The following is a 17746-nucleotide window of genomic DNA, read 5'->3' as shown; positions in this document are numbered from 1 at the left end:
AAATGTAAAATGGTATAGCTACTGTGAAAAACAATATGGCAGTTCCTTAAAAAGTTAAATACAGAATTACCATATGATGTAGCAATTCCACTCCCTAGTATATACCCCAAATAATTCAAAACACGTACTAAAACAAACATGTACACTCATGTTCATAGTAGTGTTATTTACAATAACATAGTATTGTAATAACATAGTTCACAGTAGTGTTATTTACAATAGCCTAAAGGTGCTAATGTCTATCCACAGATTAACTAACTATAGTATATATATATACAATGGAAAATTATTCAACTATTAAAAGGAATAAAGTACCAATACATGCTACAGCTAATGTAAGTGAAAGAAGTCAGACACAGTGGTGGCTAACGCCTGTAATCCCAGCACTTTGGGAGGCAGAGGTCGGATGATCGCTTGAGCCCAGGAGTTTGGAACCAGCCTTGGCCACATAGCAAGACTCCACCTCTATATTTAAAAAAAAAAAAAAAAAAAAAAAAAAAAAAAGGCAGCAGCAACAGCCAGACACAAAAGATCACACGTTGTCTGATCCCTGATCCCATTTATATGAAATAACCCAGAATAGGCCGGGTGCAGTGGCTCACACCTGTAATCCCAGCACTTTTAGGAGGCTGAGGTGGGCAGATCACCAGGTCAGGAGATCGAGACCAGCCTGGCTAACACTGTGAAACCCTGTCTCTACTAAAAATATAAAAAAAATTCGCTGGGCGTGGTGGCAGACACCTGCAGTCCCAGCTACTTGGGAGGCTGAGGCAGGAGAATGGTGTGAACCTGGTACGCGGAGCTTGCAGTGAGCTGAAATCGCACCACTGCACTCCAGTCTGGGCGACAGAGTGAGACTCCATCTCAAAAAAAAAAAAAAAAAAAAAAAGAATAACCCAGAATAGGTAAATCGATAGAGAGAGAAAGCAGACTGGAGGTTTCCAGAGGCTGCATGGAAGGAGAAATGGGGAGTAACTGCTTAATGAGTATGCGATTTTCTTTTTGGGGTGATTAACTATTTTGCAACTAAATAGATGTGGTGGTTGTAGTACCTTGTGATTGTACTATGTCACTGAATTGTTCATTTTTAAATGGTTAATGTTAGGTGATTTTAACCTCAATAAGAACAATAATACAAAATATACCCTCTACTAAAGCTGTTGAAGTGGAAGAAGATGGGAAAAAAAACTCATGTGTGTAGCCTCTCAACCAATAATATCATTCTAGAAATTTACCCTGAGGAGAGAATCATATAAGGGCAAAAATACGTAAGTGCAGAGATGTTCATCTCTGCATCATTTATAACAGCAAGAAACTGAACACTTCAAACGTCCTTCAGTGGAAAACTGGTTAAGTAAATCATGATGCATCTATAACAGGGATTAAAACAATAATGTAGATAAGCTGGAGAGCTAACACTATTCAATTTCAAGATTTATTATAAAGCTACAACAAGGCCGGGCGCGGTGGCTCACGCCTGTAATCCCAGCACTTTGGGAGGCCGAGGCGGGCGGATCACAAGGTCAGGAGATCGAGACCACGGTGAAACCCCGTCTCTACTAAAAATACAAAAAATTAGCCGGGCGCGGTTGTGGGCGCCTGTAGTCCCAGCTACTCGGGAGGCTGAGGCAGGAGAATGGCGTGAACCCGGGAGGCGGAGCTTGCAGTGAGCCGAGATCGCGCCACTGCACTCCAGCCTGGGCGACAGAGCGAGACTCCGTCTCAAAAAAAAAATAAATAAATAAATAAATAAATAAATAAAGCTACAACAATCAAGACAATGTGGTATTTGTGAAAGAGCAGACACACAGATCAATGGAACACAACAGAGATACCAGAAACAGACTCACAAATATAATCAACTGATTTTTGACAAAGGTACAAAGGCAATTCAATGGAGAAAAGATAGTATTTCAAAAAAGGTGTTACAAATGAATATCCATATGTATCTGATATACCACATTATACAAAAGTTAATTGAAAGTTGATCACAGACCTAAATGTACAATGCAAAATTATAAAACTTATAAAAACTTATAAAGTTATAAAACTTATAAAAATTATAAAACTTCTTTTTTTAAAAAAAGAAAATTTTGCCAGGTGCAGTGGCTCAGGCCTGTAATCCCAGCATTTTGAGAGGTCGAGGCAGGTGGATCCCAAGGTCAGGAGTTCAAGACCAGCCTGCCAACATAGTGAAACCCCGGCCTCTACTAAAAATACAAAAAAAAAATAGCCGGGCATGGTGATGGGCGCCTGTAATCCCAGCTACTTGGGAGGCTGAGGCAGGAGAATCTCTTGAACCCAGGAGGCAGAGGTTGCGGTGAGCTGAGATCATGCCATTGCACTTCAGCCCATGCGACAGTGCGAGACTCCGACTCAAAAAAAAAAAAAAAAAAGAAAGAAAAGAAAAGAACAGAAAACTTGCATGATCCTGGGCTTGACAATGAGTTTTTAAAATGACTTCAAAGATACAATTCATAAAAGAAAAAAAGATAAATTAAATAGGGCATTATAAAAATGTAGAACTTTTGCTCTGTGAAAGATAGTGTGAAGAGAATGAAAAAATAAGCCACAGATTGGGAGAAAATATTTGTGAATAACATACTGATAAAGGATTTGTACCCAGGATATACATAAAGAACTCTTGGCCGGGCACGGTGGCTCATGCCTGTAATCCCTGCACTTTGGGAGGCCAAGTTAGGTGGATCACCTAAGGTCAGGAGTTCGAGACTAGCCTGCCCAACATGGTGAAACCCCGTCTCTACTAAAAATACAAAAAATTAGCCGGGTGTGGTAGCAGGCACCTATAATCCCAGCTACTCAGGAGGCTGAGGCAGGAGAATTGCTTGAACCCGGGAGGTGAAGGTTGCAGTAAGCCGAGATCATGCCATTGCACTCCAGCCTGGGCGACAAGAGCAAAACTTCCTCTCAAAAAAAAAAAAACTCTTAAAATTCAACAATAAGAAAACAACCCCACTCCTGTGGGCGGAAGATCTGACAGACACTTCACCAAGGATAGACAGATGGCAAATAAGGATATGAAAAGAAGCTCAACATTGGCTGGGCATGGTGGCTCACGCCTGTAATCCCAGCACTTTAGGAGGCCAAGGTGGGAGGATCACCTGAGGTCAGGAGTTCCAGACCATCCTGGACAACATGGCAAAACCCAATCTCTACTAAAAATATAAAAATTAGCTGGGTGCGGTGGCAGGCACGTGTAATCCCAACTAGTCAGGAGGCTGAGGCAGGAGAATCCCTTGAACCCAGGAGGCGGAGGTTGCAGTGAGCCGAGATCGCACCACTGCACTCCAGCCTGGGCAACAAGGGCGAAACTCTGTCTTGAATAAAAAAAAAAGGTGAATAGACAAACTATGGTACATGCAAACAATGAAATACTACTCAGCAATAAAGAGCACTGGACGCATGCAACAACATGGAAGAATTTTAAACATATTTTGCTGGCCAGGCGCAGTGGCTCATGCCTATAATCCTAGCCCAAGGCAGGTGGATTGCTTGAACTCAGGAGTTCCAGACCGGCCTGGGCAACATGGTGAAACCCTGTCTCTACAAAAAATACAAAAATTAGCCAGGTGTGGTGTGGCACACGCCTATAGTCCCAGCTACCTGGGGGGCTGAGGTGGGAGGATTGCTAGAGCCCAGGAAGTTGACACTGCAGTGAGCTGAGATGGTGCCACTGCACCCCACCCTGGGCAACAGAGTGAGACCCTGTCTCAAATCAATCAATCAATCAATCTATCTATCTATCTTTAAAAAAAAAATGTATTTTGCTAAGTGAAAAAAGCCAAACCTCAAAGGTTGCATATTGCATGATTTCATTTTAAGACATTCTGGAAAAGGCAAAACGATAGTGATGGAAAACATGTAAGTCATTGCCAGAGATTGGGGGAGATAGAGGGGTTGACTACAAAGGGGCCATTATAAGGGATTTTTTAGGGTGATAGAACTGTTCAGTATGGTACTGTGGGGTATATATCTGACTCTATGCATCTGTCAAAATCCATACAACTAAACATCCTAAAAAGTACACTTTACTGTATGTATGCAAAAAATTTAGAAAATGTTTTTTTTTGAGACAGAGTCTCACTTTGTTTTCCAGGCTAGAGTGCAGTGGCCCCATCATGACTCACTGCAGCCTTGACCTCCCTGGCTCAAGCAATCCTCCTGTTGGGACTACAGGTATGTGCCACCATGCCTGGCTAATTTTTTTTTTTGTAGAGATGGGCTCTCACTGTGTTACCCAAGCTGATCTCAAACTTCTAGGCCCAAGCAATCGTCCTCCTTGGCATCCCAAAGTGCTGGGATTAGAGGTATGAACCACTGTAGCTGCCCACTGTATGCAAATTTTTAAAAATAACCAGAATATCTGGGAACCCAGGATAGACTGCAGACTATAACAAACGAAATCTAACTGCGTAACAAACGTCTGATATAACCTCAGGGAGGAAAACAAAAGGAGCTGATCTAAGTAGCTTCATAAAACAATGTTACTACTGGATACTGTAAGGATAAAAACAAACAAACTGTAGGCAAACATTGTACTCTAGTTGGTAAATCTGTTTCTCACAGGAGTAATCACTGAAACTACAGGTTACACAAATAAGTAAATACACTGTAGAGAATGAGAGCTAAATTTCTTTTTTTTTTTTTTGAGACGGAGTCTCGCTCTGTCGCCCAGGCTGGAGTGCAGTGGCCGGATCTCAGCTCACTGCAAGCTCCGCCTCCCAGGTTCGCGCCATTCTCCGGCCTCAGCCTCCCGAGTAGCTGGGACTACAGGCGCCTGCCACCTCGTCCGGCTAGTTTTTTGTATTTTTTAGTAGAGACGGGGTTTCACCGTGTTAGCCAGGATGGTCTCGATCCCCTGACCTCGTGATCCACCCGTCTCGGCCTCCCAAAGTGCTGGGATTACAGGCTTGATCCACCGCGCCCGGAGAGAGCTAAATTTCTTACAAAGAAGTCACAAATAAGCAAGGGGGAAGACGAGAATGAATCTTGTGGTGCTGGATTAGAGTCAGAGATACCAGTATAATCCCATGCTTATTTTAATATACATACAGATAGAGAAATAAATATAGATGTGTGTATAAATAGATTAATATATATACATACATTTCCTAGCTCTTTCCACTGAAAGGGACTAGAAGCATCTTGTAGTACCAGACAGGAAGTACTAAACACACACACACACAAACACAGAGAGAGAGAGAGAGAGAGAGAGAGAGAAAGGAAGGAAAGGAAGGAAAGGAAGGAAAGGAAGGAAAGGAAGGAAGGAAGGAAGGAAGGAAGGAAGGAAGGAAGGAAGGAAGCAAGGAAGGAAGGAAAGGAAGGAAAAGGAAGAAAGGAAGAAAACAAAGACAGGAAAGACCGATGAATGCTAAAATCAGAGGGTGAAACTTTAAGGAGAAATAGGACATCTGCATAGCCTGAGAGTATCTCCCCTAAAATATTTATTAATTACTGTGGTGCTTTTAACATATGTCCGCAAATTCTTTGATATGCTTTCCTCCTGGAAGTGAAGCTTAATTCTTCTTCTATTCAGAGTGGGCCAGACTTGGCAACTGATTTCCAACAAATATGACTAGGTACTGTCATTTTATGGAAATGGAAAAGAAAAATAACACGAAAAGGGAAAAATCGTGACTTTTTCAGTGAAGAAACGTGTACACAATCTCAACCAAATGATCAAAAGTTACCATCACCAGTAATAAGCCATGCTAATACTATGTTGATATCATACTTTGATGTGATCCAGTGAGAAGGGTACTTCACTTCTGTGGTATACTTTCCCAAAATCCATAATGCCAAGTCTAATCATGAGAAACCAAAACCCAAATGGAGAGACATCTACAAAAGAGCTGACCAGTACCCTTCAAAAGTATCAAGGTCATAAAAGACAAGGAAAGACTGAAAACTGTCAAAGATTAGAGGAGACTAAGGTGACTCCTTACACCTTATGTTGATGACTAACTACAGTATGGTATCCTAAACTGAATCCTGAAATGGAAAAGGAACATGAGTGAAAAAACTAGTGAAATCTAAGACTACAGTTTGGTTAATAGTATTGTACCTATATCAATTTCTTAGTTTTAATAAATGTACCATGATGATGTAAGATATTAACATTAGGACAAAGTAGATGAAGGGTATACAGGAACTCTTGGTACTATCTTTGAAACTCTTGTGTAAATCTACAATTATTTCGGGCCAGGTGCAGTGGCTCACGCCTGTAATCCCAGCACTTTGGGAGGCTGAGGCGGATGGATCACCTGAGGTCAGGAGTTTGAGACCAGCCTGACCTACATGGAGAAATCCCATCTCTACTAAAAATACAAAATTAGCTGGGCGTGATGGCGTATGCCTGTAGTCCCAGCTACTCGGGAGGCTGAGGCAGAGAATCACTTGAACTCTGGAGGTGGCGGTTGCAGTGAGTCGAGATCATACCATCGCACTCCAGCATGGGCAACCAGAGGGAAACTGTCTCAAAAAAATAAAAATAAAAATAAAAATCTACAACTATTTCAAAATCAAAATTACACCTGTAATCTCAGCTACTTGGGAGGTGAGGTGGGAGGACTGCTTGAGCCCAGGAGTTTGAAACCAGCCTGGGTAACATACTGAGACCCTGTCTCAATCAATCAATAAATAAAAAATTATAAAAACAATAATATAGGACAGTTTCTTAACCTCAGTACAATTAATATTTGGGGCCAAATAATTCTGTTATGGGAAGTTGTCCTGTGCCCACTAGAATGTTAGCAATGTCTCTGGCTTCTACCCATTAGATGCCAGGAACGCACCTCCCCAGTTATTAGAACCAAAAATGTCAGGCCGGGCGCGGTGGCTCACACCTGTAATCCCAGCACTTTGGGAGGCCGAGGCGGGCGGATCACAAGGTCAGGAGATCGAGACCACAGTGAAACCCCGTCTCTACTAAAAATACAAAAAATTAGCCGGGCGCAGTGGCGGGCGCCTGTAGTCCCAGCTATTCAGGAGGCTGAGGCAGGAGAATGGCGTGAACCCAGGAGGCGGAGCTTGCAGTGAGCCGAGATTGCGCCACTGCACTCCAACCTGGGTGAAAAAAAAAAAAAAAAAGAACCAAAAATGTCTCCAGGGATTGCCAAATGTCCCCTAGGAGGCCAAATCACCCCAAGTTGAGACTACTGATATAGCTATATACATACTGTTAAAAGAAAATAGAATAGCATCTAACCTCTGAGTCAATTTATGTAATAACATATATACACATGACACATGTGCTTAAATATATATACAAATGTCTGGAAGGATGTAAACCAAAATGGTTACTCCAGGATGCTAAGACTATGGTTATATTGTCTTTGTACTTTTCAGTGTTACTGGATTTTTTAAATAAGCATGTCTCATTTTTCTTTTCTTTTTTTTTTTTTTGAGACGGAGTTTCGCTCTTGTTGCCCAGGCTGGAGTGCAGTGGCGTGATCTCAGCTCACTGCAACCCTGCCTCCCGGGTTTAAGTGATTCTCCTGCTTCAGTCTCCTGAGTAGCTGGGATTACAGGCATGCACCACCACGCTTGGCTAATTTTTTTGTATTTTTAGTGGAGATGGGGTTTCTCCATGTTGGTCTGGCTGGTCTCTCGAGCTTCTGACCTCAGGTGATCTGCCCACCTCAGCCTCCCAAAGTTCTGGAATTACAGGTGTGAGCCACTGTGCCCAGCCCCCGCATGTCTCATTTTTCTGAGTAAAATTTGTCAGTAAAAATGCTTTGTTCTCATTTTTTTCATAGTCCTTCCAATTCAATAACCAAAATCCTACTGGTTCTGTTTCCAAAATATCAAAATGGTTACCTATTCTCTCCAGCCAAAGCCCAACTCCAGCCTCTCTCACCCAGGTTAATGTAACAGAATCCTAAACTATTTTTCCTTCTCTAACCCATTCTCCATCCAGTTACTTCGTAAAATAGATTTACAGGCCAGGTGCAGTGGGTCACGCCTATAATTCCAGCCCTTTGGGAGCCCGAGGCAGGCAGATCACAAGGTCAGGAGTTCGAGACCAGCCTGATCAACACGGTGAAACCTCGTCTCTACTAAAAATACAAAAATTAGCCGGGCATGGTGGCATGCATCTGTAATCCCAGCTACTCAGGAGGCTAAGGTAGGAGACTGGCTTAAACCCGGGAGGTGGAGGTTGCAGTGAGCCAAGATTGCGCCACTGCACTCCAGCCTGGGCGAAAGAGCGAGGCTCTGTCTCAAAAAAAAAAAAAAAAAAAAAAAAAAAAAAAGGCCAGGCGCGGTGGCTCAAGCCTGTAATCCCAGCACTTTGGGAGGCCGAGACGGGTGGATCACGAGGTCAGGAGATTGAGACCATCCTGGCTAACACGGTGAAACCCCGTCTCTACTAAGAAATACAAAAAACTAGCTGGGCGAGGTGTCGGGCGCCTGTAGTCCCAGCTACTCGGGAGGCTGAGGCCGGAGAATGGCGTGAACCCGGGAGGCGGAGCTTGCAGTGAGCTGAGATCCGGCCACTGCACTCCAGCCTGGGCGACAGAGCGAGACTCCGTCTTAAAAAAAAAAAAAAAAATAGATTTACTATCACTTCCCTCTTTAAAACCTCAAACCTCATGGCATGACTTTTGAGGGCCTCAAAAATTTGTTCCCAGGGTCTATATTTTTAGTTTTACCTCCTACCACTGTCCCTCAAGTACCTTCTATGCCAGATAGTTGCTGGTCATTCCTTGAAAACATACTATGCATTTTCTTAACTTTGCCCATACTGTTCTTTTGTCAGTAATATTATTCCTTCCACTTCTCTGCTTAATAAAATGTACACAGTGGTACAGAGGAAAAGAATGGGATGGAGGATGAATGAATAAATAAATAAGAGTTAGAGGGAAAAGTATAAAACAGCATGGAGATGAGGATTTAAGAAAGTAATTTTTAGTAGGGATGAGACAATAACAGTACCCACGTCAAAAGGTTATGGTGAGGATATTAGATAATATTTGTCAAACTTTTAGAACAGTGCCTGACATATATTATTCTTGCTATTATCTTCAGTAGTATAATTATTATGATCATTCCTGTAGTGAGGGCTTGAACTCTGACTGCCACAATGAGGGAGGTACAGGGAGGCTGCTACTCACAAGCAGAGCCCCAAAGGAATCAAGAGGCAAGCAGGGTCCTGGTCTGATTCAAGTTTCCAAGGAATCCAAAACTACACAAAAAAACAAAACCAATTCCATTAAACCACACTGGAGCACATATGTGAATTCCTTTATGCCCTAAGTAACTTTTACTCCTCAAATATGTATTTATTTTTGAAGTGGAGCTGCTTCAACACCCTGCCCCAGGCACTGAAACATCAGGGTAGCACTCATCCTCATGAATCTGAATCTGCAAGCCTCATTTGTTCTCTCCTGTGGTTTCCTATTTGGCCAGTAGTCACTTCTCCTTCCTTATATAACACAGATTTGACTCCAAAGTTCTCCCTGTAGGTGCAAAAACATGACCACATATGTACAAAATACACAGCTTAATACTGTAGCCAAAGGAAAACTAAATTCATTTACAATGGAAGTGAACCAAGGGACCTAGAAACTCATTATTTATATGTGTGTGTGTGTATATATATATGAATGATAAGTTGAAAATTTTGAGATTTCCTTTTTAGCCTCTTGTAAGTCTCAGTCCTTCTAAAAGACTGCCTTTGGCTGGGTGCGGTGGCTTATGCCTGTAATCTCAACACTTCGGGAGGCTGAGGATGGCAGATCACCTGCGGTCAGGAGATCGAGACCATCATGGCTAACATGGTGGAACCCCATCTCTACTAAAAATACAAAAAATTAGCAGGTGTGGTGGCACGCGCCTGTAGTCCCAGCTACTCAGGAGGCTGAGGCAGAAGAATCGCTAGAACTTGGGAGGCTTAGCTTGCAGTGAGCCGAGATCACGCCACTGCACTCCAGCCTGGGTGACAGAGCAAGACTCCATTTCAAAAAAAAAGACTGCCTTTGTCGGTTGTGTCAAATAGCTTCCAGATAGACCCCATTTCTCCTGGTTAACAGGTCTTAAGAAAAAAAACAAAAACAAAAACAAAACAAAAACAAACAAAACCACAGGTCTTCAAGCCTTTTATTTCACATTTTATTAAGCCACTGTGATCCACCATCCCATCTCTCCTTTCATATCCCTCCCCGAAGCATCCCATATCCCTTGATCAGACTGTCTTTTGGTACAAACACGGCTCCTAGAGTATGTCTCAAAGCAGACAAAAAGAATACAGAGGCCAGGTGGGGTAGCTCATGCCTGTAATCCTAGCACTTTGGGAGGCCAATGCAGGAGGATCACTTGGGGCCAAGAGTTCAAGACCAGCCTGGGCAACATAGCGAGACCTTGTTTCTATTTTTTTTTTTTTTTTTTTTTGAGACGGAGTCTCGCTGTGTCTCCCAGGCTGGAGTGCAGTGGCGTGATCTCGGCTCACTGCAAGCTCCGCCTCCCGGGTTCACGCCATTCTCCCGCCTCAGCCTCCCAAGTAGCTGAGACTACAGGCGCCCGCCACCACGCCCGGCTAGTTTTTTGTATTTTTAGTAGAGACGGGGTTTCACCATGTTAGCCAGGATAGTCTCGATCTCCTGACCTCGTGATCCACCCGCCTCGGCCTCCCAAAGTGCTGGGATTACAGGCTTGAGCCACCGCGCCCGGCCTATTTTTTTTTTTTTTTAAAAAAGAACAAAGAGCTCCACATCTATTAGATGACAAGATGACACATATTCTGCTTGCTTACTAGTCAGACTGCCAAAAATCATTTGCTTCTCCTCTTGTAGATTTAAACAAACACAAAAGGAACTATGCTCCTATGTATGGCTACTGCTTCTCCACAGGACTTGAAAAACTGAGGCATTAGAGACATTTCCTCTCTATAAACCCAAACAGAACACTTTGTTTCTTTTCTCTTAGCATATAGTTGGTAGTTCGTATTTCCAGGCCATCATTGTACATATTTGGCAAGGGCCTTCAATTTTCTCAGTACAATGTTTCATCCAGTCACTGAAGGCCCGGCATTGTACCTTGAATTTACAAGCCAAGAAAAAGACTCAGACTGAAAAGAAGACCTTCGGTATCATCTTCCTGAAATATATCAGACTCTACAAATGAGTTACAAGACCCAGATCCAATTCCCCATGTCTTGCACTGTGATCTCTAGACAGCTCTTTAATCTTTCTGTACCTCCCGTTTTTCCATCCTGGAAAACAGGGATTGTATTACCTGTCCCTCCTTGAATTCAGACTCTTACTACTGAAAGAGAATATTTTTATTTCTATAATTTGTGAAACAACCAGCATTCAGAAGACTCAGAAAATAAAGCACAAATGTTGTTTCTCACTTCTGTCAGAATTGCCATGTAGAAATCCTCAGCAAAACCCAAGAGAAATCCCAAAGAAGGTAATCCTCTCAGAAAGTAATTCTGACTTCCCAATCCACAACTATCTTGCATAAGAATCATGGAAGGGCATGTGTTTTCAGGACCTCCTGGGGCTGTGTCATAGGAAACAAATAAAAAGAAAAAAAGAACACTGGGATGCAAGAGGACAGGCAGGACCTTCAGCTGCTAGATGGCTACAGAAGCAAGTTACTGCATATCAGGCTACATGAAGAAATTATCACTATAGACACAATACCTTTAACAACCCCGTTGTAGTTTTACCTCAAAGCTTAAAGCACTTATTCAATGTTTACAAAAACAAATACTTTCTCTGGATAGGAACTGCCCTGTAGGTGCTGTAGGGTTGACCTTGGGTAGGTGTTGCCTGGGATGACCCTACAGTTTAAAGCAGGACAAAGGGGTGACAAAAGCAGTATAAGGTACGAGACAATTTAACATTTAAGATAGTGTTGTACAATAGTTTTTGAGTTACTGGTACACTTCTGAATAGAAAATTTTCAGCAGCACACCAAAAGGAATTATTAAAATGCAAATATTGGTTTTAAAAAACCCAATTTGGAAACTTGAAAAAACTTTCTAGTGATCACACCTTCTATTTGGTCACCCTTTGGTGTGTTACAACAAAGAAGTTTACTGTTCTGTCTAGGCTCTCCACAAGTCCAAGTTTACCCTTTGTTCCAATAAACACTATCTGTCTTTGATACGAACTTGACATTAGATTCTATTAATATCTCTTAGCTGCAGCGAATTTTATCCCCAAAGTACATCAGGTGGCTTCCAGTCAGCTCAACACTCCACTTGACAGATACCACTATGAATTAACACTGTGATTTACAATATGAATCCTAAAATACATCTTATATCCTGATCAAAATGTTGCACACTCCTATGAAGGATGAATGGCATACAAGTTAAAAACTCCTGGCCTGGCGCAGTGGCTCATGCCTGTAATCCCAGCACTGTGGGAGGCTGAGGCTGGCGGATCATAAGGTCAAGAGATCAAAACCATCCTGGCTAATACAGTGAAACCCCGTCTCTACTAAAAATACAAAAAATTAGCCAGGCGTGGTAGCACGTGCTTATAGTCAGTCCCAGCTACTCGGGAGGCTGAGGCAGGAGAATTGCTTGAATACAGAAGGCAGAGGTTGTAGTGAGCCAAAGGGAGGCAGAGGTTGTAGTGAGCCAAGATCGTGAGCCTAGGTGACAGAGTGAGACTCCATCTCAAAACAAACAAACAAACAAACAAACAAACAAACAAAAAACTCCCTACTGATTGAACCCCACAGCTCCTGCTCATCTTAAAGGAAATGGCTTTGTGTAGTAGATATGCCTCTGGACAAGGAAAGCAGAAACCTATGTTCAGACTCCAGGTCTGCTACTTATTCTAAGACCTTAGGCCTATTTTCTTAACTGTGAAGTGATAATATCCATTTTATGAGGCTATTGTGAGGATTTTTTAAAAATTCTCTCTCTCTCTCTCTCTCTCTCACCATCACAGTGTTCCATGCCTATAGTCCCAGCTACTTGAGACAGGAGGACTGCTTGAACTCAGGAGTTCAAAGTTATAGCAGTGCCAGGCGCGGTGTCTCACACCTGTAATCCCAGCACTTTGGAATGCCAAGGCAAGCGGATCACCTGAGGTCAGGAGTTCCAGACCAGCCTGGCCAATACAGTGAAACCCCATTTCTACTAAAATACAAAATTAGCCAGGCACAGTGGTACATGCCTGTAGTCCCAGCTACTAGAGAGGCTGAGGCAGGAGAATCGCTTAACCTGGGAAGCGGAGGTTGCAGTGAGCCAAGATGGTGCCATTGCACTCCAGCCTGGGCCACAATAGCGAAACTCCATCTGAAAAACAAAAAAAAAGTCTGGGCGTGGTGGCTCACGCCTGTAATCCCAGCACTTTGGGAGGCAGATCACTAGGTCAAGAAATCGAGACCATCGTGGCCAACATGGTGAAACCCCGTCTCTACTAAAAATATAAAAATTAGCTGGGCCTGGTGGCATGTGCCTGTACTCCCAGCTACTCGGGAGGCTGAGGCAGGAGAATCACTGGAATCCAGGAGGTGGAGGTTGCAGTGAGCTGAGATAGTGCCACTGTACTCCAGCCTGGTGACAGAGCAATACTCCATCTCAAAAAAAAAACAAAACACACAACAAAAACAAAGTTAGAGCAGTGAGCTATGTATGCACCACTGCATTCCAGCCAGGGCAATAGAGCAAGACCTCAAATCAACAAGAAAAAGGAAGAAGAAAAAGAAGAAACTAAACATTTGGTAAACAGTGCTATGCAAATTTGAGTTGCTGATATTTATTATTGCTTGGCCTGTGGAGTTACTTGAAATTGAAAATGTTATTTCAAGTAGCTGGTGATTCAACATCTACAATATCATTTTGTTTACATGTTTACCAAATACTTTTGAGTCAACCTAAAGTCACTGAAAAGCAGCATCTCCTCTCACTGGTTAAAAACACAAATTGGGCCGTGTGCGGTGGCTCACACCTGTAATCCCAGCACTTTGGGAGGCCAAGGCAGGCGGATCACGAGGTCAAGAGTTTGAGACCAGCCTGGGTAACATGGTGGAACCCCATCTCCACTAAGAATACAAAAATTAGCCGAGCGTGGTGGCGGACATCTGTAATCCCAGCTACTTGGGGGGCTGAGGCAGGAGAATTGCTTGAACCTGGGAGGTGGAGGTTGCAGTGAGCAGAGATCATGCCACTGCACTCCAGCCTGGGCGACAGAGCAAAACTCCATCTCGAAAAAAAAAGAAAAGAAAAAAGAAAGAAACATTTCTATGGTACACAGCTATGAGTAACAAGACATAATAGCTATTATAGAGCTATATCCAACCCTCACTGACAGAACCCAGTAACCTACTTAAAAATAGATGTAAGGCCAGGTGCAGTGCCTCACGCCTGTAATCCTAGCACTTTGGGAGGGTGGGGAGGATGGATCACCTGAGATCAGGAGTTCAAGACCAGTCTGGCCAACATGGCAAAACTCCGTCCCTACTAAAAATACAAAACTGGCTGGGCGCAGTGGCTCACACCTGTAATCCCAGCACTTTGGGAGGCCAAGGTAGGTGGATCACGAGGTCAGGAGATCGAGACCATCCTGGCTAACATGGTGAAACCCCGTCTCTACAAAAAATACAAAAAATTAGCTGGGCGTGGCGGCGGACACCTGTAGTCCCAGCTACTTGGGAGGCTGAAGCAGGAGAATGGTGTGAACCTGGGAGGCGGAGCTTGCAGTGAGCTGAGATGGCGCCACTGCACTCCAGCCTGGGCAACAGAGCGAGACACTGTCCCAAAATAAAAAATAAAAATAAAATACAATTAAAAATACAAAACTTAGCTGGGTGTTGGACAGGTGCCTGTAATCCCTACTTGGGAGGCTGAGGCAGGAGAATCCTTGAACCCAGGAGGCAGAGTGTGCATTGAGCCAAGATCACGCCACTGCACTCCAGCCTGGGAGACAAGGCGAAACTCTGTCTCCAGAAAAAAAAAAAAGAAATTATAGAACATAAATATTGGCATGGACCTTAGATGTCATCAGTGTAACTCCATCTTACTGAAACTCTTATTACTTAAGTCTCTGAAGTATCAGACCAAAGATCTATTATTATACCATTCTTGGATATTTTTTATCCAAGTACCATACATACTGCTCACAAATGAATGTTCCTTACACATTACCTTCATCATGTTACTCATCTCACATTCCATATCTACAATTGAACAGTCTCCTTTTACTATCCTTCCTACACACTATGGCCATTTCACTTTCTAAATCTTCATCTTCATTCATGTTCCTTTTTTTTTTTTTTTTTTTTTTTAAGACTAGTCAAGGCCGGGCGCGGTGGCTCAAGCCTGTAATCCCAGCACTTTGGGAGGCCAAGACGGGCGGATCACGAGGTCAGGAGATTGAGACCATCCTGGCTAACACGGTGAAACCCCGTCTCTACTAAAAAATACAAAAAACTAGCCGGGTGAGGTGGCGGGCACCTGTAGTCCCAGCTACTCGGGAGGCTGAGGCAGGAAAATGGCATAAACCCGGGAGGCGGAGGTTGCAGCGAGCTGAGATCCGGCCACCGCACTCCAGCCTGGGCGACAGAGCGAGACTCTGTCTCAAAAAAAAAAAAAAAAAGACTAGTCATGTACAGCAGTGAGAAGGGGCCAAAGAGTAGAAAAAGGAGTTCCATCTGTAACTGACTGTGAACAATCAACTGAGACAACTCAATACCTTTGGACCAACTTCATGTTTTCCTTTAATAAGTCTTTTCTTCTTTCTTACCTATCGCAACTTGACCTATTTTTCAAGCCCTTTTTCAGAGAGCTTTCTGTACTAAGCCAGCCTTCAATGATTTCTCCTGTCTCAGTAATTCTATAATACTTGTCATAAAATCTAGCATTTGTAGCCTCTCTCCTCCCAACATCTTGCAAATCCATTAAAATATTTGTCCAAACATTTATTAGCTCTGCCTTGTTTTATGTTCAGCTGGACTAAAACTCAAGGGCAGAAATTACGATTTTGTCTCTTCAGTAGGGCCTTGCAGAAAATAGCAACTACTGTATTTTTAGCTCTTATTATGTGCCATATATTGTATTAAGTACTGCACATACTTTATCTCATTTAATCGTCACAATAATGTTATGTTATTGATATTATTAGTCCTACTTTACAGAAGAAGAAACAAAGGCATGAAGAGGTTAGGCTATAGTTGCATATCCTGGAAAAGACAGCTGGGATTTGAGGTAAATTGTCTTCTGAAGCTGGCACAAAGTGGACTGCAAACAAATTATTTGTTGAATTATCCAATCGTTTCATGTGTGCTGATGGTCTTGTCATGCCAAATAAACTAATGAAAGCAGAAACTATGCCCGTAGGCTTCTGGGTGAATTGGGGAAAGGAACTGCCCTTCTTTGCTGAGTACTCATCAGGTGCTATGTTCGGTGCCAGGTTATTTCATGCTCAACATCTCGTTTACTCTGTGAAGACTCATAACTGTAAATTATCATCAACAAACAGCTGCTGTAGTTCCTCCATCAGAGATTTACCCAAAATGTCACCCACTACCCACTCTTAATGGAGCAAAATGCTCCCAGATGTGATGTACACCCCTTCTGGGCCTCCCAGTTCAAAGAGGACAAAGCCCCTTCAACTTTAAATCAGCCAGCATGATTTAAAACCTCCGCTTAAAAACCCATTTACCACGAGTCTGACCTTACTCCGGACAGGGACTCTGTTCTTCGTTCTAACGCTCATGATCCCATTTATTAAGCACTATAACCTTGTGCGGTAGGTGACATTTTCCTCACTTCACAGTTACATAAAATAACGTCCATATAAACGACATTGTTGATCCGAAGTCACATGGCCTATGGCAGATTCAGGACTAGAATCCAGGTCTCCTGACTGTCAACCCTATTCCACTCCCCCAGCAGACACTATAGGTGGTATCCAATTTATCCTGATCTCGCTGGGTTAGGGTTAGAGTTAGAGTTATAACAAAAGCTCTGGAATAATTTTTATTCAAAAAATATTTACTGGATACCTATATGTCGACCTTGTAGGTTCAAATACCATGTCTTCTACTTACTCGCTATATGACATGGAAAAAGTCGTTTCACCTTCCTAAGCCCCTATTCCCTTCTCCATAAAACGAGATCACAGTATCTACCAAACAGTAACGTCGTGAGCAGTTAATGAGACGATGATAAGGGAAACCTCTGGCACTGTGTCTGGCATGCGGCGGGCGCTTAGTAAGTATGGGCTCCCTTTATCTACTCCCTCCGCCCCTACAGCCTCGGGGTTCACCCTTTAAGACCTTTGCCACAGGGTGTCCACGCGGCCTCCGGGGTTCCCAGGCGCCCGGGCCAGCCGCACTGCCATACCTGCATGGAGTCAGCGCTGACGATCTCACCGCCGAGCCGTTGGCCTAGCTGCAACGCCAGCGTGGATTTGCCGGTGCCTGTAGCCCCGAGAATCACTACAAGAGGTAGGGTCCGTTGCAGGCCCCGGAGCCCACGGCCCACAGGAACTGCTCGTGCAGCCGCCACGGACGACATCTTGTGGCAGTCTGCGCTTGCGCCGGAGCAGCTGTCCCCATAGCAACCGTCTGTGCGCCTGCGCGGATCTCAGGCTTTGTAGCTAGGTTGCTTAGGGAGGAGGGAGCTGCAGGACCCAGGCGACATGACTGCAGTCAACTAGCTGGTGTCAGAACCTCAACTACCTGCCGTCTTTTTTGTTGTTGTTGTTTGTTCTTTTTTGGAGACAGGGTCTCCCTCTCTCGCCCAGGCTGGAGTGCAGTG

General features: G+C 43.5%; 1 protein-coding gene across 3 annotated transcripts in view; it reads right to left on the bottom strand.

The window, feature by feature from the left end:
• TRIT1 (tRNA isopentenyltransferase 1) overlaps positions 1 to 17518 on the bottom strand; it is a 49903-nt gene extending 32385 nt beyond the window's left edge. For all 3 annotated transcript variants that reach the window (XR_013403628.1, XR_001444205.3, XM_001113925.5), the window contains exon 1: positions 17330 to 17518. Coding sequence is in view for 1 of the 3 variants with exons in the window: in XM_001113925.5 (XP_001113925.3) it covers positions 17330 to 17503 (174 nt within the window). In the remaining 2 variants the exon portion in view is untranslated. The remainder of the gene's footprint in view (positions 1 to 17329) is intronic.
• Between the last annotated feature and the right edge of the window lie 228 nt (positions 17519 to 17746).

Source organism: Macaca mulatta, chromosome 1 (assembly GCF_049350105.2).
Source record: "Macaca mulatta isolate MMU2019108-1 chromosome 1, T2T-MMU8v2.0, whole genome shotgun sequence".
NCBI classification, from domain to species: Eukaryota; Metazoa; Chordata; class Mammalia; order Primates; family Cercopithecidae; genus Macaca; species Macaca mulatta.
Note: the sequence above shows the minus strand (reverse complement) of the source record. Positions and strands in the feature narration are given on the sequence as shown.